The sequence below is a fragment of the Harpia harpyja genome, chromosome 1, assembly GCF_026419915.1.
Source record: "Harpia harpyja isolate bHarHar1 chromosome 1, bHarHar1 primary haplotype, whole genome shotgun sequence".
Classification (NCBI taxonomy): Eukaryota; Metazoa; Chordata; class Aves; order Accipitriformes; family Accipitridae; genus Harpia; species Harpia harpyja.
The window spans coordinates 105547857-105568451 of NC_068940.1; the positions used below are offsets into that span (position 1 = coordinate 105547857).

The 20595-nt window shown below is 42.4% G+C and overlaps 1 protein-coding gene across 1 annotated transcript in view; it reads left to right on the forward strand.

The window, feature by feature from the left end:
* Positions 1-20595, forward strand: part of LOC128151064 (vasoactive intestinal polypeptide receptor) — a 122012-nt gene that overhangs the window by 68102 nt on the left and 33315 nt on the right. The window contains exons 4-6 of the mRNA XM_052808067.1: positions 6804-6907; positions 11364-11464; positions 13391-13523. Of these exons, the coding sequence (XP_052664027.1) occupies positions 6804-6907; positions 11364-11464; positions 13391-13523 (338 nt within the window). The remainder of the gene's footprint in view (positions 1-6803; positions 6908-11363; positions 11465-13390; positions 13524-20595) is intronic.

Sequence of the window (20595 nt, forward strand, 5' to 3'; positions counted from 1 at the left end):
TCTCTCTGCATTTATTCAGTTCACCTGTTCAGTGTTTAACTCCTACCCAGAACAAACACCTTTTATAAAGAAAATGTTCTGGTTTTATCTTGGTTCCACTAACTCCTCACTTCTCTTCCAATATGTCTTGAATAAATCATGTCATTCCTCTACCAGGCCCTTTACTGGTTGGTATAACCCAATCTGCAAAGTCATTTTGATTCATAACTCTTCCACATCATTCCCAAATACATTTATAAATCAGGAAATTGAATTAGAAGTTTTGCGTGTGTTTGCTCCTGTTCCAGAAAGTTTGTCCCAGTTAATAAATTGTGTGTGCAGTGTTTTGCTGTAGAACAACGTCTCTCCATTTTTCCCAAGCTACACTGAGGAAAATTATTCACTGCAGAGCAGAGTTAGACCCCTCTATAGGGGGTCTGAGGTATAGGGCTCTGAGGATCCTGGAGGCAGAGGAAGAAGACTTGGAGTCAACCCTGTGGGCTGTTTGTGTTGGCAGCGGAGGGACCAAGATCAAGGCCAGAAGACCTCATGAAAGCTGCAGCTGAGCAGGTCCATCAGGTGATAGTGAGAGGTTCACATCCAAAGTGGAATAGGGCCACTGTCATTGGAACAGTGTGTGAATAAAGGTATGGACAGGCACTGTACAAGCAGAGTAGCTAGATTAATGCTCTTCCGTCTAGAAACATGTGGATTGAAAGGGTGTAAGTCAGAGGTAAATACAGTCGTGAACGTTGTGGAGAAAGCAGCTGGGGAATAATTCTTTTGTGGTGTATGAGAGAAGGGGTACTAAACGAAATTGTCTATCAGCAGGTCTAAAATAACTATATGGAGGCATGTTTTCACACAACATATAAAGAAATCGTAGGGCTGATAGACCTGGAAGGTACAAGTGAAAGCCAAAAGTATAAAGAGCTATCAGAATTATTAGAAAGAGGTAAGAAAAATTCAGGGTATACAAATAAGATAAATTCAGTGGTTAGGTGTGTAGAACAGTAGCTCATAGGCAACCTCCATTTGAGGGAGATGAGAAGATTTTTCCACCATCACCAGGATATGCAAGATGAAAAGCCATAAAGTCATTTAGCTGCTTAACCTGCTCTGCTTCCTAGGAAGTTCAACAGTTCTTCACCCGATTGGGGAAAAAAAAAAGGCAGGGGATAAAGACGAAAAAGTCCTCCTTGTCTCCTGATCGGTATCAGTACTGTCAATTCAGTGTTATTTGTCAATCCAACTAAAAAAGATAAGAGTGCTGTGGGATAGGAAAAGGAGAGGAGAATGCTTCTTTCCTCAGAAGAAATTGAATTAAAACAATTAGTAAAAGCTGAACATCCAAAAACTGAATTAAAACCAGGAATACTTGGACATTTCCATCATGAGTTTACAGGTGTTGGGGTTTTTTATTTTACTGGGGTTTTTTAATGCTAAAAAGAAACATGTGGGGGCTTTTAACCAAAACTTCTCTCAGAATTTAGCCAGTCCTACTTGTTGTCATTGAGAGGAATTTCCTTCCCTCTGTCTTTGTTACCCAGAGCAGAGAGCTTCTGAATCCCCCTGCAAGTGAGAAAAAGCCACTTAGGATAGGTGCGAGCCATGTACCAGATTTTGTACAACCACACAAGCTAATCAGAAGGAAAGATGGGATCATTCAGATAATTGCTTACAACCATCAATTCCATTTCCATAATAGGCATGCCATCAAACCATACAGATTAGGAAATTAGAGAGGGCTTTGTGAACTCTAAAGAAGCATTTGCTTAAACCAGGAGCAGCTGCTGAGCCAGATGGCGAAGTCCTGTCCTGCAGCAGACACGATACTAGAAAGATGCAAAAGCGTACAGAGGCAGTGCAATCTCTCCTCGTGCTTCGTGTACGTGATTGTTAATCACTGTGGCACACCGCAAGCAGATTTTCAAGGAATACAGGCAGAGGTAGCGCACGAAGAAGAGATGTATTTTATTATACATACTTATATTAATGTATATGGCAGTTTACATTGACTTGGATGGCCAATCCTGCCTGCTTAACTTTGCAGTTGGGTAGCGTTTAGCGTGCTGCAGACCGGCTGGTGTTGAGCTCGGGAGAGACCCTGCCGTTCTCACTGGGGCTTGACCTGAAGCCACTAACAAGTTTGTAGTTCCGTGGTCAATACATCTGCAAAGAAGAGGCAGAGCTCATGTCTTGGGCTGGACTAAGAAATGTGGTGATTTGATTAAACCAATTATGGCCCGTCATGCTACACGTGAGCCTTTAAGGCACTGTTGCAGTGAAACTTCCCGAAAACTGGTTATTCGGGCCTGCGGCTTCACCCTTTGCCTTTCAATAGTGTTTTATGCACTGACTGTCATAAACACTGATATAAATGAGCCAAAGGTCTAGCCTCATATTTACACTTGTAATTCTGTTCTGTAAGCAGTGGCTTTTATACCACAGCATACTTTTGGAAAGCTGACTGCTTAGTTTCACATCCTGGTTCTCCAGCAGTAGCTATAGTTTCTTTAGCTTGTGTAAGGATTAGCTCTGCACATTATCTCTGCCACATCTAGAGAACTAACTTCTTTTTTTTTCCTTTCATTTCTGTACTGTTATTTCTCTCCCTTTGTACATCCATCCCCCCCTAGCTGGCAGGGAGCCTTATGAAAAGATCTTCACCTTGTTTCCTTTAAAACCTCATCTTTAAACTCCTTTGTCCTGATATCTGTAAAGAGAGAAGACAGCAGTGAAAGAGCTGGGGTGCTGAGATCCCTCTAATTGTCTCCCTGTGATGCTTTGCTCAGGACTCAGATACACAATCGAGTTATTGCACCTGAGCAATTACTGTGCGTCTGCCGAGCCAGGATAGCTCCCAACATGCATGATTTACACTTTTGGCAGCCGTGGAGAGATTTCACTTAATTTACACTACAATGAAAACAGTTTAGCCTAGTTCCCTTACTTCCTCTTGCCGCACACAGAGTTGCTGGGGATGAGCTGGAGAGCAGTATGTCACTGCAGCATCTCATAACCAATATCCCATCCTCATGGGACCATACGCCTGGTGCTTCTGCAGAGATTGTGCAACCCTGAAATGGGAACCGGGGATTTTGTTCTGTGCTCCTGACAGCACCCAGAAGAGGGCTTCTGTTACACTCAAGGCTCCCATTCATAAATGCATTTCTGAAGTAATGAGACCCTCTTCAACTTTCTCATCGCCTTTGCATTTTCTAACCGTGGCCAAACTGAAACACAGGAGGCTCCATCTGAACATAAGGAAACTTTTTTACTGTGAGGGTGACCAAGCAGTGGAGCAGGTTGCCCAGAAAGGCTGTGCAGTCTCCATCCTTGGAGGTTTCCAAGGATATCCAAAAGGCATCCGGACATGCCCCTGAGCAACCAGCTGTAGGTGGTCCTGCTTGAGCAGGGGGTTTGGATCGGATGACCTCCAGAGGTGCCTTCCAACCTCAACCGGTCTGTGATTCAGTGAAAGCAGAAAGCTAAGGTCTGGTAAGACATGTTATGAGGTTATTGTTATTGTAAATAGGAGTTAGTTGTGCCTTTTTCAAATGAAACTTTTCGTTTATATTTTTTAAATGGAAAACCTCATCTCATCGAAATGGATGTGGCTTTTAGGAGTAGATGCACTGGTTTGACAGTTGTAACATTTCTGATCAAAATGAAATACAAACCCCACAAAAGGCAGATTATTTCATGGCTGCTAACTAATACTACCCTATCGAGGGGACACTGTTCACACCAGGGACTTGAACCTCCTTTTTCCACAACGTAGAGGAGAGCCTGGAGCACAAACCTACTGGCAGTAGGATGCTTTCCAGTGAATCTCTTCCACTGTGCGTTGCTAATTACTTGTTACCGAGTTATAAAGCCTTGGTCTCCTTTCTCATTAATCCTCTAGGAATAGAGTTTAAAAACATTTAGCTTCAGTCTGATAGGAAATGGGAAAGTTTTGGAAACCTTGTGAACATTCAAAGGGTGGAGATACCATTTCTAAGTCCAGAAGCTCTGTCTTTTCTGATACTGCCACTCAGGTTTTGCAGCTTCAACGTAATTCTTTAGTCCATCATTCTAGGGAGAATGTGTGTTACACAAAGCAGTGAGAAACACAAGTTAATGGGAAATAGTTCTGGAAAACAGCATATAAAACGTCTGGTGCTTTGAACACTTTGCCTTCCCATTGGCAGAAGATCGGACTTCATTACGAAAGTCCTACTATTGGTGGGAAAACTGAGACCCAGGGAAATTGCAAGAACTGGCTGCAGTTTCACTGGACCTTTGTGGCAGAGCTTGTAACATAAAAATCTCAGTTTAATACTTCAGTCTGAAGTTTGTTGCCTGTAAACCTCAGAGTAAGAACTAAGCTTGTGAGGCGCTTTTCCAAATTTTATGTTCATTTTCAGTATAGAAAGTAATCTGGTAAGTAGCAGTAATTAGAAAAATTGTTTGCTCTGAGCGGAGATATCATGCATCACTTGAGCCAAAATTGTCGTGTGGTAAAATCTGTACCTTTGTACTTTTTGCACCTCCCAGACATCTAGTACAGAACATGAGTTATTAGAAAGGTTTGTTGTATCACACCATGTGTGTGAATTTGCGCATCAAAAAGTGACATGAGCAGCAAAGTGTGGTAGAAGAACTTCTCTGCAAAATGAGTTTCCCTAAAATCAGGGACATTTTTATTATTATTTTTTAATATCAGCAAAGCTGTATCATTGTGCTTCCCTCTACCTTAGTTTCTACATCTGCTAAAGCATTAAGACAACTTTTGAAAGCGTTCTTGAGAGCAGTGAGAAGAATTACAAAAGGATTGAACAATTGTGAGGAAGTGCACGTAAAAAGAAGAAATAAGAGAAACATGAGAAAATTAAGCTAAAAGGAGCACCCTTTATTTCACTGAGAATAAGAAGCAAAGAATCAAAACCACAGTGAAAACTAAAGGCATCCCCAAACAGAGAGGAGGAGTTTTGAGCAGGAAATAGGAAGCAAAAAAGTTCATATAATGGGATCCATTGTAATGAAGAAGAAATAACAGAAATTACGTAACACCTCAAAAAAAAAAAAAAGAAAGTATTGAACATTCATGTCCTTGATTTGTTTGCACAAGATCTCTTATGATCCCGATATGAACCCTGGTAAAAAGAAATGCAAACAATGATGGGGCAGAAAAAGCCTGGGGAACAGCAACCCACCAAACTGTGCTAAAGTTAACTTCTTTTGGAGCAGCTGTTAAAATGAACAAAGGCACCAGAGTTTAGATTTGTTGTAAAGACAAATTACAGGGGCAAGTTTCAGTGTCAAAATCCACCTGTCACAGGGATTCAAGAAATGAGTTAAGCCAGGGCATAGGCTGCTGCTGATTTCAGTGCAAGACAGGTCTATGGTTAGGAAGCTGTTCAGCTGACTCAATTGTCAGAAATTCCTGGAGGTGACGATTGAATATTTTCATGACTCATAGCTGCGTAATTGATTTGCTCCTGTTTGCAGAAGTTTTATTATTCCTGTGTGCAAAGAACCCCATTGCTGGAAATGTTTGCAAAGCTCTTGAGTTTCACTGATGTAGTTCTTCATCTAAGAAGCAAGTTTTGACTACTGTTTGTTCATTCTGGTTTATTGTACCAGCTTTCCAGCCAGGGATGGCAGGCAGTTTTGTGTGATAAATGACACCGAAGGAATGCCATAGTGATGTGATTCCCATGAGATGGACAGGGTAGGGACCAGTGGTCAGAGTGGGTGCTGAGGGAATTTGTAATGTACTGTTGGAGGTATTGCTTCTTTGTTATTTCCGTCTGACAAACATCTATCTTGGCCTTTTAGACTATGAATGTTTTAGGGTAAGGCCTATCCTAATCAGATCGTTGGTCTCTCCTTCTTTTGCTTGATTAATGTCTGTACAGCACCTAGCCAATGTGGGTTTGAGGTCCAGCTGGGACAGGAACCAGAGATGTCTTACAAAATGAGAAATGCTTTTGCACTGGACGGCCCCCTTACAATCCTGGATGGACCAGGAAGCGCAGAGTACCAGAGAGGCATGCGAACTTCACAGTTCTGTCAGTTTTGGCCAAAAGAGAGAAATGTTCTTATGTTAATTAAGGCACTTTTTAGCTGGTTGGAGGCCCTAGGCACTCAACTTGCTTAAGAGTCCAGGAAATCTTCCTGCCTTTGAGTATACATGTTAAAACAGGCAATACAGGTTGTCAGTATCTGGTTTTTCTCCCCTCATAGCCAAATTTTGAAGTGTTTGGTTCTCAAATAAGAGTGCAGTACATTTTCCAGGAATCACATTTGATGAGGGCTCATCTTGTAGGCAAGGTCTGGGGTCTGAGGACTGCATTCAGTTCCCAGACCTCTGACCTTACCTGCATAATGTGAAATGAGCACTTCATCTATCCTTGTCTTGGCTTCTCGTAAGCAAAGTGAAAGATGTAAATACTTCGCTGCTCTGTTTAGATGAAAAATTTTCCAGGAACAAAGGCAATATGACAATAACACACTCAAACAATATTGGTGCAGTGCCAACAACCAAAGGTCTGGGTACAACTGGCATTATGGTACTATTAGAAGAGATGTTTTGTGGGCACCTCAGTATTAAAATGTACTTGTTTTTGAGGTCTGAACTTTATGACCCAATAGGTCCCTCCCATTTGTGTGTTCTCTGTAATACGAACACTTTGTAACAGAGAAAATGTATGAGAATTTTACTCTTCGGTGTTACAAGAAATGTGCTCTGGCATTTGAATCAACAAAAGGCAGACATTTGTTTAACAGCAAGCTGAATGTTTCTGTTTAAGTTATCCTTTTCTCTTTTCTTCCAGGTAACGTGACCAGGAATTGTACAAGCCAGGGCTGGACGGACGTGTACCCTGCACCGTATGCCGTAGCTTGTGGATATGATTCCAACAGCACTCCAGGGGAAGAGGTTTGTAAACCTGGATGGATAGACATCAAGTTTTACCAGGGATCAATACCAGAATCACATGATCTTCCCATGCCCAATTTTTTCCATTCCCACTCTGATTCCTCAAGAAGGAAGGATCCTCTTGAGGATCCCTGGAAGCAGAGATCAAATGTCTGGTCAAAGAGACGATCATCCTTTGATTTCCAGGGGGTTAGCAGGAAATCAGCAACTGAGAAGATCAGACCAGTGTCTTTGTGATGCCCAAAGATAACTTCAGGTGCTCGGTTTTCCATGTTCAACTTTGAACCAAGCCCTCCACATTTATATTTATCCTTAAGTAAATACGGTGATTCCAGTATTTCTAGGCCAACATAAGCACCAAAAGATCAAAAGGCATAAAAGGATATAACTCCCTTGCCATCAGTGCTGCTCAACAGCTAAAGATCTAGAAAACTGTAGGGAACACAAAAAATTTTCATAGAATGCTACTGAATTTCGTAAAGAAATCCACAAGCTCTCTGGGATACTGCCTGTGTGTAAATGAGTAATCACTGACCTAGGTATAATTAGCTTTATAGAGTATTGTCAGTACACAGGAAGGAGTTTGTTATTGGTTTGCTGCATGCTGAGACATGAAGGGTAATGTCTAAAGAAGGTAACAAGTGTTGTTAGGAGCAGGATTCACCTCACCTAAGTAAAAGTTCAACATCTAATGTAAACTAGTCACATATAGCTGTCCCATAGCCAACAAGAAAAAGTTTGTGCTAGAAAAGAATTGTATTTCACTGCAGCCGTATCTTTATATTAAACCTATGCCCATGTTTTTTTTCTGTTGTATGATGTATGTCAGTGTTTGTGAATGTTGGACATAGGAATCTCAATAATGAATAAATACATATGGTGAGAGGTCTTTGTGTAAGGTCACACATTACCAAGGCCCTCAGAGACTTAACGGAGAATCTGAACAGAACTGAGCCAGCCTTAATAGTGAAAGAATACAGAAAATAGCAAAGGGAAAGTTGCACAAAGGATTTCAGGGCTCTACTAGAGAGAGCCTTAGTCTGCCTTTTAGGTCAGCCGTGACTTCAGACCCTCAAGTGTCCCATTTCTCAGATTGAGCTATGTGGCCCCAGTTGCGCATTGCGAAAGCCATTGTTACGGGTCTGCTCTGGGAAGGTCCTCTATTGAGAGCTCTGGTTTATGTTCCAGCTGCAAAGGGGATTTGGGAATTCCTGGGACATGCTTTGGCGACGCAATGGATTGCGGCGTTGCCAGAGTGCCTCGTTACCAAGAGAACATGTATTGTGTTCTTTTAATTCTCTCTTAATTATTTTCTCTCGATTTCCGCGGTTTTGTCATGCTGTTTAAGTCTAATTTGTGTGAAAGGTGGCTGAGGGGGGTGAACATGCAGTACTAGCCTGTGAAGAAGAATAGATTTTTGTTGTTGTTGAATTGGCTGTCAGTTTGGGGAGGAAGAAGTAAAGGGAATAGAAAAAAAAGAACAGCAGGCTGTATGGGACGTGAGGTCCAGAACAGACTGATAACCTTCCACGCTTAAAACACTTCATGCACTTTTAATGCCTGCTGGTCTCAAGTCAGAAACAACAAGAAAAATATGAAAAATAAATAAGGGCTGCGTGTAAGATTTTAGTTGTGAATTCTGGCAGTCCCTAAGAAGCAGATGATGTAGGCAACAAAGTAGTGCACTTATGATCTTTGCAGTGATAATGATTCCTTCTCCAACCTGACCTTTAAAAAACACATATTAGCAAATGGGGGTGGGGTGTTTTGCTGTCCCGTTGTCAGACGTGACGCACAACTTGTCCCTTGTGTGCCTCCGTCTGGTCAGAGAGGGGCCACCCCAGGCATCCCTATAGGCTCTGTCTGAAGATGGTGAAGAAAACAGACATCTCCAGAGGTCAGCTCACCCCACATTTCTCTCCAAAGGGACCTATTTGCATTTACACTGGGGGGGAGCCCAGATGACTTTAGGCTAGGTGACATGAACCCAAAATATGTTTGGATGTGGGGCTACTGGAAGACTTGGTATCAGTATTTCTGTTCTTTTTCTCTTACTAATGTAAATGTTTCACATTCTAATCTCAGTTACCAAGGGACAAATATATGGTTACTGAACAGAAACCGAGGAAGCTAATTTTCAGTTAATCTCAGTTTAGCATCTACCTTAACTAATTGTTCTTATAATGTTCCTGTGAAATTAAGCAGAGGCTTTTAGAAGTTAGAGAGAGAATGATGAAATTGCCTAATTTCACTCTGTAAATCAGTCTAGCTAGAACCCAGGCATCCTGGAATGCATTTCCTTCACTTGTCTAAATCCCTCTTTTTCCTAATAAGAGTATTTTAATAATCTGAGCTCTGAGTGAAATTCCAATTCCATTTATGATCTTGGGTCATATTCTCTGCTTTGATATCTGTAAAATAGGAAGCGATTGTCATTAGCAAGTACAAATGAAGAGTGAGAAGTCATTATGTGCTGTTTCCAGAACAGAGATGACCCCACATGCTACATTAAAGCTGAATGAAGAGCCATCTCTCTGTACAGAAGAAGGATTGGTCATCGTAAAATATAAGGGCAGGGAATTGTTTGTTGAATAACACCAAGAACTTTCTGTGCATAACTTGCTCCTGCGAATAAGAAGCGAAAGGCCTATACCTGTATTCACACTGGAGAGTTTCCGTCCGCCACCCCACTACTGACATCTTCTATGATATCTCTTAATTTCCTTTCTCCCATTTCTCTGCTCTCCTAAATATAGTGTGGGACAACCTCTTCCTCAGACTCAGTCCCCTACCACAAGCTCCCTCCTTCTGCTGGCCAGGTCTTTCCTGGAACACTTCTGCTCTGGTGCCATCAAGAAGGAAACTAGATGTTGAGACAAAGATGAAATCAACATGAAGGAAGTTGACTGCTTTTATTGGGAAAGTCTCAGCTGCCTTTGGGAGTCCAAACTCAAACAAGACTGGAAACAAGGCTATATTTAGTTAGCTTTGGGTGGAATCTGCAAGACAGTGGGGTAGAAAGGTGGAACCTCCGCTGTTCCTTACTGCGGTGCAAGTCCCTCCATGCAGTGCAGATGAGCGAAGCTTAGGCATGACCATACCGTACTGGGTGACTCCATCACCATAGCAGCCTCCTGGCATCATATGGGCGAGATCAGGTAAATAAATTTGCCTGAAACCCTTGCTATGAATTATGTATTCAGAGTTACTGACCCAAAGCTCTTAGTGAGGTGGATTCATTGAATGGGGCTGTGAAGACACCATGCTTTTAGCCATCTCCGAAATCTGTGGTCTGAGAAGCAATATAGATATGACCAGTGTAACCTTTGCACTCTCTGAAAGCTCTGTCTTGTTTTAACTCCAAGCTGGCTTGTGCAAATGCTAGAGGATTACTACTCGTCTCAGCCTCACTGGTTCTGCAAAGTACCTAGTACTTGTCAAGGACTATGAAAATAGCATATAAAAATGTCAACCCGTGCTGTTATTAAAGAGTGTTTTCCCAGACAAGGTTGGGCTTAGATTTTCTGTCTAAACTGCTCTTTGCGGTTTTGGTTGTTTGGGTTTTTTATAGAAAATGGTGACAAGGAGGGCAGAGGAGGGTCAATCAAGGGCTGGAAAAATAAGATTTTCCACAAACTGAGTTAGACTCTCATAAAACTTGGATTTTTTATCGATAAAACAAATGTCCAAATACCAACTGATCTTTTGTCCTTTTTTTAAGCTGAAAATCAAAATATATTGATTTAGAGAGTTGCTGCAGAGCCTTAGGAGAGCTGGAGTTTTGTTGCCTTACTTCCCCATTTTATTTAGACCAGGATTCCCTGTTGGATTTAAGTCCCGTGGTGCCTCATGCTCAGAGATTCCCTCTGTGTGCTATCAAAGAGAAAAGCCATGAACTAATTTCCAACTTAACATATATTTCTGAATTAACATATCTGTGATTTCAGTGAGAACATTTTGGTTTTACTTGCTGAAACACAATGTCTAGCTTCCACAAAAGCAAACCAATTTCCAGACCAGTTCTGTGCTCAAACTTCCTTAGTAAGATGAAGCTCGTCATACTCACCACCTCAGAGACGACGTGTCAGTGTGCTGTTTAACTGAACATTAGTCATTCTTGTTCCACAAGATTATAACCATGTAGCTGTCTCTGCAAGTGTCAAATCAGACTCCTTCCTGCATGAACTTTTCCCTTGTGTAACTGTAACCTGGTTTTGGAGTGATCCAAGCTCTACTGCAACTGGACATGTTCTTATTCACACCGGTGGTATTTGAGTCATGTACTCTACTAGATGTGATCTTAAAGGGTGAAGGAGCTGGAGGTTTTTTAAGAGAATGGAGTAGACAATTTCCTTGTCTCACCAAGAAAGTCAGTAATAGCTCAGTGATAGTGTATTTAGGAATGCGTGTTGGCAGCTCTTTGAAAGACCTGTTTTGTTTCTTTCCTTCACATTAGCAAACGGCGTTCTATGGCACAGTCAAGACTGGCTACACCATTGGACATACCTTATCGCTCATTGCTCTCACGGCTGCTATGATCATTTTATGTCTCTTCAGGTAAGTCCATGAGCAAAAAAGGCATAGGTAAGGCGGTGACTCAAAGGACATAGTGGCTGTTTAAGTTACAGGCTATGAGCGTTACAGGTGGATGGAAAAGACTTCGGTCAAGTCAGAAGGGGACAGGGGAGGAAAGTTCCTCCATCTTTCAGTACCACTGTTTTCTGGTGTATGATTTGTGGCCTTTGTGTGAGAGTTATAACCCCAGTCCAATTATTTAGGTGGGATTCATCTCACTAAATGTACATTGTTATGTGACGGATCTCTGTATTGGAGGCCATTATTCCATAATCTTGTTATAGTCCACAGAGACCTAGTCGATATGGTATATATGGATACTATGGAGTCATGCATTTCTACTAAAGTAGGTATTCAAAATGGTACAGGTGAATCACACCCCAAAACTACCTCCCAAATTCTATTGCAGAAGCACTTTCTGCTGTAGCTCTATGGCAAGACATAGACACCCAGAGCCATTTTAGACACGCTGGAGCCTCTGAGATGCGCACAAGGGTAGCAGATACGATGCAGGACCTTCAGGAGACCCAAGCCCATATGGATTGATGGGCAGGTACTCTACAGCGTATCAAATGTCATTAGATGCCTAGATTGCAGCAAATGAATTAATCCTCAGTCTCTGTTGTTTATAATAGATTCAGGCATCTAAATTTGGGTGCCTCCAATGAAGGAAGTCTGTATATAAGGTAATCTATTATAATGTTGTTTATGTATAGGGAGAACAGCAAAAAGCAGAACTCTGTGAGACGGAAGAACCTTCTAGATGTGATTCCATCTCCTCATGCCACTCTAATGGCTTCCCTGAAATGCGTGATATGGTTGTCCAATTTATGACAGTCTGGTCCAGACATCACCCCCAAAGAAAGCTGTAGGAAACAGCATACCTTCTAGGGTAACTCTCATGCTCATACCAAGACTGGCCTCACCCTTCAAGATCTTTGCACTTCTCAGCACACATGCTCTCTCCACTCCTCTTACAAGGGAAGAGTGAATCAGACACTCACGCAAATTATCTCATCTCAACAAGGCACAATGTGCCAGCCAAGCTGGTGAAACTGTCGGGATTAACACTCTTCATTTGTGGGAAACAGCGTAATTTGACTTGCCTTCACCTGCAAGCACAGAGGACTCGGCTTGGTCACATTATCTTGCCATCGTCAGAGTTTAAGAGCATAAACTCTGCCAATGCACAGTGACTCACTGAGCGGTGGTAATTTGATCATGTTGCTGAGTGAGGTCTGTTGTGGTTCTGATGACTGTACAAAGTACCCATTTCCAGAGTATTAGGCCTTTCACTTTAGCTGATGTAAAGTCTCACTTGAAAAAAAAGACCCACTTGATCAGAATTCATCTTAAAATTATTGGTGGGCAAGGGACAGAAAAACCCTGATGTTATTCTCAATATCATTAATAACTAGCCATTTTAAAGTGAAAATATAGTTCATGTTGCTCCAGAAAGCCTGTAATATGTGTTAATTTTGGCAACAGCTGCTAAGAATTTCTCCTCCTGAAGGAACATTTCACTTTGAAAGGAATTATTGCAGTACAAACATTCTGTAGAAAACAGACCTTTATCATGAGCGCCGTTAGCTCAGTCAAAACCATTTCTTTTCCAGTGGAGAGCAGTGTGGTGGACCTGTTGTCTGTCATTCTGTATTTTGACCTTTTGTTCTGAGAATTGGAAAAGCTGTTGCTACACTGCTGCAGATGTATGGATTGCCACATGTTTTGTGGATTTAAAAAGGCTTAAGTGGATTTGCAGTGATTTACATCAGAACATAGTCTGTCTCAGGGTTTCTAATGTTTAATTGTAAGTTTGTGTCTCAGCAGAAGAAATATGTAAATAGATAAATAATGCTTTTGAGAAGCCTTGCTATTAAGAAATGTTGTTTCATCTCTTCCCAACAGAAAACTACACTGTACTCGAAATTACATTCATATGCACCTCTTCATGTCCTTCATAATGAGAGCTATCGCAGTCTTCATAAAAGATGTCATCCTATTTGAAAGTGGAGAATCTGAACACTGCTTTGTGAGTTCAGTAAGTAGTCGTGCACATTGAAGTTTCCACCTTATTCTGTTGCCCCCTTAAACAATGCACCAAAAATTACCTTGCAAATGCATGAGACAGTACTTTGGGAAGACTTCAAATTTTTTTTCTTGCTTGAAAGAAACAAAAACATGATTGCTGCAGGTTTATTTGTATGGAAAAGGCATAAAATAAATTAGAAGGGTCAAAAGTTTATAGGCTTTTGGTCCCTTGTGAGGTCAAACCCCCAGCTGGGTGTCTACAAGATTTTGGGGCTCCTGTCAGTCCTGTGTCCATCTCCCAGTCCCATCCTAGTTTCTTGGATATCCTGGTCAAAGGAGACTTGCAGTCCTGTGTTTAGGGATTCAATAAATCCTTTCCCTTCAGTGAGGGTGGGAGTCAGATCCAGATTCACATAACTAACTTCAGGTATCTACAGGTAAGTACCTATACATGAGCTATGTCTGTAAAGTGCAACCATCGTCAGTTGAGCTCTAATTAATATACTTACTGGAGTCTGGAGAGCTGTTCACCTCTCTTTGAAGAAGGCACCTGCATTTGGATAGCTCTCTGGGCTCCACTGATTGCGGTGACCAGATCTCTGCAGGAGTTTAGGCAGGAAATCTGTGTGTAGACATCCTTGTCTATTCTTCATCTGGATCTGTAGCCACACTAGCTGTCTGCAACTGTGAGATTTCCCCACTGGGATGATAAATGGGGAGAATAAAGGAGTTGGGATATTTTTTTCACTTTCAAACTCAGTGTTGGCAGCTGGAGCACACATTAAGGAGGGAGAAGAGCTGTTTATCTAAAGGCCATGTTGACGTAAGAGGACAGTAGTCATGAATAAATTTAGGCAGGAAATTGAAATCACCAAAATAAAGAGAAGTGATCAGAAGTCATCCAAAAAAAAAACCAAAAAAGGAACCCTCCATAATAAATTCATAACATTAGATGAGCTGCTCGCTGCTAATAGCAGGGGACTGGGCACAGCAGGCCAGCAGATCTCTTCTGGACCTGTTTTTCTATGATGTCATACAGCCCCAGAAAAAGATTCTCTTTCCTCTTCCATTCACCCAGTTTCTTCCTTGCCTTCTGGCTTTTCTGTATCCTTACCCGGAGTCCTGTCCCTGCTGTTATAATGACCTTTCTGCTTGAGCACCTCTCAGCTGATACCAAAGAGCAGCCTGCTCCCAGCTTTTCCCCGAGAACTGTCTGCAGCACGACATGTTCCTATTGCAGTGACCCTCTGGTTTTTTTTTCTCCTCTGTGGTTCACTGGGATCTGTATTCTTTAGCAATGGGGGTTTATTGTGAAGGTCTGTGAATGGTTAGAACGACATATAAACTGGAATAAACAATTGCCCGGTGTCTGCTGCCACAGATAACTGCCAATGCTAATTGGCAGAGGAGCCAAGAACCCAATGAGCCATGGAGTTTGAACTAACCTCTCACCCTGTGGGGCTTTGCACTGGGTCGTGACTGAGGCAAGACTGCAGAAAGCTGTGTGAGAAGTGTTTGCTTCAACCGTCCATCCAGAAATACTTCTGTGTATAAATACAGGACTTTGTCCTGCAGAATCCGCAGCTCCTGGAAGCCAGTGTGCTTTCAGGCAGACCCATGGCTACCACTATTGTGTGTGTTTCTCCCCATCAGAGGATTTTCATGTTAAATGCCAGCTCAGGGTGAATGGCTGGATGATACACAAGGGTTATAAAAATACGTGGAACAAATCTGTCTCCACCACACTAGGCTGAGCATACCCCTCGCAAAATCTGCACCTGTTTTGACCCAACATTTTGGACAACCTTTTAGGTCATAGGGAAAAAATACGTACATGAAATGCCGTCAAAATGCCCCTCCTAATATTCATCTGTTTGCAGAAATAGTTATAAAATCCATTGTGTTTATGTGGGTTTGGTTGGGTTAGGTTGGCTTGAGTTAGGTTAAATAATTGGTTTGTTTGTGCTTTGAACTTGCAAGATAAAGTTTTGACTTGGGAGACCTGGGTTCTAGTTCATATACCCAGGGCCTAATACACAATTTACTGAGGGGTTTGTGTATAATGGCTAGATAGGGCCTTGAGCTCATTCAGTCTGAGGAGAGATTTGAACTAACAGTTCAATTTACTGAATGGTCCTACCCCCATGCTGTCTTAAAAGAGGGCAAAACCAAAGCAATAACAGTATTTTATTAGAAGAGAAAGTACTGCACTTAGTTCCTTTAAGGGAAAAAGGATAAAGGCACCCCTCTTCTACAACAGACTCAGGGCTATAAAAAACAAATTAACAGACACCTCTCCCAGCATTTCTGATGAAGGGACCAAATTCCTGAACTTGGCATTACCTGTTGCAGTAAGAAGACTTAAAATTACGTTTTATGCACCAGCCACACAAAAATATTTTAAGCTCTCCACCAACAAATGTGTCAGTGCTCCAGTCAAGTAGGAACTCCACTACATGTAGGTGTATATGTAATTGAGAAAAACTTGTTTATAGGCTTTGCCGCAATAGCATTTTTACTTCATTTTACCTAGTGTGGGAAACCTCACTTACGGTGTTAACTACGCCATTTTAAACTCAGATAGTTTTGGATTACCACTGGGTTCAGCATGACCACCCTGAAAAATTTGTTGGGCGTTTCTATGGGCCACAGAGCCTGAGAACGCAGCAGTAAGCATTTGGGGGCCAATGCAGCCAAAATACATGTGATGAGCATCAAGGAAGCCATCATGTGAGCCAGAACATGCACCATGCACTGGGTGATGTTTACAGAGTGATGTGTGGCACCCGTAGCCTCCTTGAATTCCTTGGCCCTTCTTTCTTGATAAACCCACTCCTGGGAGGAAAGAAAAGTCTTGCTGCTTGGGTGAAAAATTCAGCCTGTTTTCATGGGGCAGAAACCCTGAGTTGGCAAGCAAGGCTTGTTTTCACAACTAAATGTAGCAGGCTTAAATGTTCATTGATCCCAGGACCTGTGCAAGGTGGCCCAGGCCCTTTGTCCTGTACCAAGGAAACTCAGCAGCAGTAGCTTTACAAATGTCCCTCACACCTTCTCCTCTCCCCAGCTGCCCAAATCAGTTAGGCTTGTTCTTAGGCACAATGGGGATCCCTCGGCTCATGTAGAAGCATGTAGACTGACCTTCAGAGAAGGCTGGCCCTCCAAAAGCCCGCTGTGGGATTTTCCAGTGGGAAGCAAAGCACTGCAGGGATCTTGAATTTTCTAGAGGGGTAGAAACAGCAGAGGAGGCTTATGGCCACATATACACACGGCATATTGCCCAAGGTACCAACAGGCCTTAGTAGACCAAAACCACTTTCTCTCTCTCTGTCGTGCCTTCAGTCATAAAGTATGTCAGTAATTATGTGTAACTGAATCATCCTATTGTCTTAAATTGCTTAAAAATAGGCATATACTCAAGTGCATTAGTCAGTCTGGGCTTTAAGCACTGAGATGTAGAGATGGTCAGGCTAGGAGGGGTCTGTGAAATCACCTGCTCCAACTTCTTCAATAACTATTCATTTTGATTCGTTCAGAATATGTTCTGTCTCAGTACTAGGTCATTTCTGATGGAAAACTTGCCACACATGGCTTTATTGCATCCAACAATTACTCATACTGCATGAAAAATTGCGCCACTTTCCAGCCTGTTTTTGCTTGCATTCTTCTGGGGTTTTTTTTCACTGCCCAACTCAAGAGGCCTGCTTACAAGTTTTAGTTTTTCACATTAGTTTTCTTAGGCCTAGTGACCTTCTGTCTTGGCATTCCCACGCTTTGTCTTCCCCTTTCCTTCTCTCCCTGGAGAAGACCTTGTGAAACACAGTAGCCAAAGCAGCAAACCTGGTAGAAGGATTGAACTGAACACTTCAATTGTTATTTCATTTGATTTTTGGTGGGTTTATGGATAGGTTTTGATATAGTTTCATTACTGTAATATCTGGATAGCGTAATGATGAACCACTTAACCTTTCCAGCCTCGCTGAAGACAAAGAAGCCGACAGTTTGATATAAACAAAGATCAGGTTCTACAGATTGAATTCAGGCTGACTTTTTCTGAGCTCTGCAAATTTGCCTTTGCTGAGGATTCAGCCAAGGGAGACTAGATCATTTATCTTTTTCCTTTTGCTTTCCAGTAAGACAATCAAATTCCAACAAAAAATCCTTCTTTGCAAAGTAGGGTGGGACTTTGAGCAATTGTGAACATATACACATATCTCACATTTTCAGTGTGAAAAATCAGGGGTTTTTCACGTGAACTTCCTCAGGCCAAATTGATAACAGCTACAGGCCCCTAAATGAACTTTATATATCGAAGTTGAAGACAGATGATACATTTTCTTTTCTGGTGCACCCCCTCTGAGGCTACTAAAATCCATATTCTCTGCCTCATGTGGGAGTGCCCCGATATGCAGGCTGTTGGAGAGGTGGAAGAGTAGAAGCCTTTTTATGCACTTGTTTAAAAGTGAAATGAATATTAGAGACTTAGCCCTTTCATTGGTTTACATCCTCTGGGGAAGACATCTACTCCCACTCCTACACAGAGGAGGGATGAGCTCTTCTTAGCAGCACAGACCAGCATCTGCTGAACTTTGGCTGACTGGCTTGCGGGGAAAAGCCTGGCAGAACTCCGTCTGAAGACAATGTGAATCTTTCCCTTGACTTTAATTGGAGTTGGGTCAGTCCCCAAAATGTGTAAATACATCAGCTGACACTTTTTCAGTAGCTCAGCCTATTCCTGCAGAATTATACCCCATCCACTGAATTCAACGGGACCAGTCAAGCGCAAGGTGCTGCCTGAGCTAAGGAAGTGCTTTGCAGTCTGTCTTGCCGTGGAAGTGAGGCCCAATGTGAAATGAGGTTCACCTTGTTTTGCTCAGCTGTGCAGAATGAAGGAGACCCTCACTCTTCCCACCTAATAGGTAGCAGCCACATTTGGTTTTCATCCCAAGGAGCAGCACAAGTAGCAAAGGAAAAGTCACTGCTTATATGAAGTATAAGTTTCTCACTGTGCTCTTCTGCTCGTGTCTGACCTGAACCTCCTCACCCTGTCCACAAATTCCTGTGAAACCCGGCCAAATGGTTCCTGTTGGCTTCAGGAGATGGGTGTTGCAATGGACTGGCTTCAGTTCTTCTTTCTGAGCTTTTTGACAGCGTTTGGTTTCTACTTAGGATTCTTCCGAAGGTCTCTATGATGTTGCTGTCACAACACAAACCTAACACACCCATCTCCTTGGTCTATATTTTTACCATAAAGTTAGATAAAGGGATTTGCACCAGCCAAACAACTTCTGTGCATTATTCCCATATCTGCTGATATACCCATATGTGCTGATATCTCCGTATCTGCCAATCACTGCTACAATCTAAGTTTTACAGCAAAACAAATGACAGAGGGGAAGCAAACCCCTCCCCCCCAAAATTAGAGAAAGCTCCTGTAAATGATACAAAGAAGTAAAAACAACAGAAAGCAAGCAGAGGGAAGGAATGGAGGCATTGTATGTTTGCCAATTCTCTTTCAAATATCACACCAGCGCTTTAAGGTTCACTTCACCAAAGGTATTGAGACACTTCTAGAAAGGACCAGAAAATGGAGAGGAGATGGGGAGAGAACAAGAGACAAAGAGGCTACAGCTACATTCCTTAGCAGAGGGCCTAACAGTGAAAATATTACCCAAAAGTAAAAAATAATAATAAAAAAATATTGCCTCAGCTATGTTTCCAAAAATCAGTGCTAGAGTTAAATTAAGGATTTAGCAGCAAGTTCAGTGAGTGAAGGGTGTGTGAAGTAATGAGAAGCTACAAATAAGAGGTTTGGGATGTTAACTGCCCATGGCCAGTAGCAGCCACGAGCATGGGAAATGGCACCTAGACTGTTTTAACATTCTTGGATGTTGGATTGGATTTTGAAATTGTTCAGAGATTCCCCATCCAGGAACACATTATCTCATCATTTCTTCTAGAACAGGTCTCTACCTGCCTAAGCCCTCACTGACATTTATGAAGTAGGCCTAAGTCATCTCGGGCATGCCATGGGGAGAGGGCCTGAGCACAGGTAATTGCTCTGGAGGTTATGGCAAACAGTAATTTCCTTCTGTATTGGTGAGACAGCAGTTTACGGCTGCCATGCTTGAAGCCTTGGTTGCTGCACCATATCCTGCACAGGGACTCAACCACTATTGGGGCTGGCAGTAGCAAGTAAAGAATAAAAAGGATTGGGTAGAAGAGTTGTGGAGTTTGGAGCTGAAACTCTCTTAAAAGGATGTGGGATAAGAAGGAAACGCGGTGTCGTGGTTTAACCCCAGCCAACAACTAAGCACCACGCAGCCGCTCACTCACTCCCCCCCCACCCAGTGGGATGGGGGAGAAAATCGGGAAAAGAAGTAAAACTCGTGAGTTGAGATAAGAACGGTTTAATAGAACAGAAAATAAGAAACTAATAATGATAATGATAACACTAATAAAATGACAACAGTAGTAATGAAAGGATTGGAATGTACAAATGATGCGCAGTGCAATTGCTCACCACCCGCCGACCAACACCCCGCCAGTCCCCGAGCGGCAATTCCCCGCCCCCACTTCCCAGTTCCTATACTGGATGTGAGGTCACATGGTATGGAATACCCCGTTGGCCAGTTTGGGTCAGCTGTCCTGGCTGTGTCCTGTGCCAACTTCTTGTGCCGCTCCAGCTTTCTTGCTGGCTGGGCATGAGAAGCTGAAAAATCCTTGACTTTAGACTAAACACTACTTAGCAACAACTGAAAACATCAGTGTTATCAACATTCTTCGCATACTGAACTCAAAACATAGCACTGTACCAGCTACTAGGAAGACAGTTAATTCTATCCCAGCTGAAACTAGGACACGTGGGCTTCAGGTCTGAGCTGGGGAAGAAAGGAACATGCAGTGATGGAGAGTGAAGGAAACCTTGAGTGTCAGAGAAGCTAAAGGTGAAACATCATCATTCTGAGAATGAGAGGCAATGAATGGCGCTGGGGGATGAAGACAGGCACTTGGTGTGTGGTGCTGGAAGCATGCCAGGCTAGGAAGCGGGGAAGGTTTGTGCCACGGGATTGGGATTCTGCTTT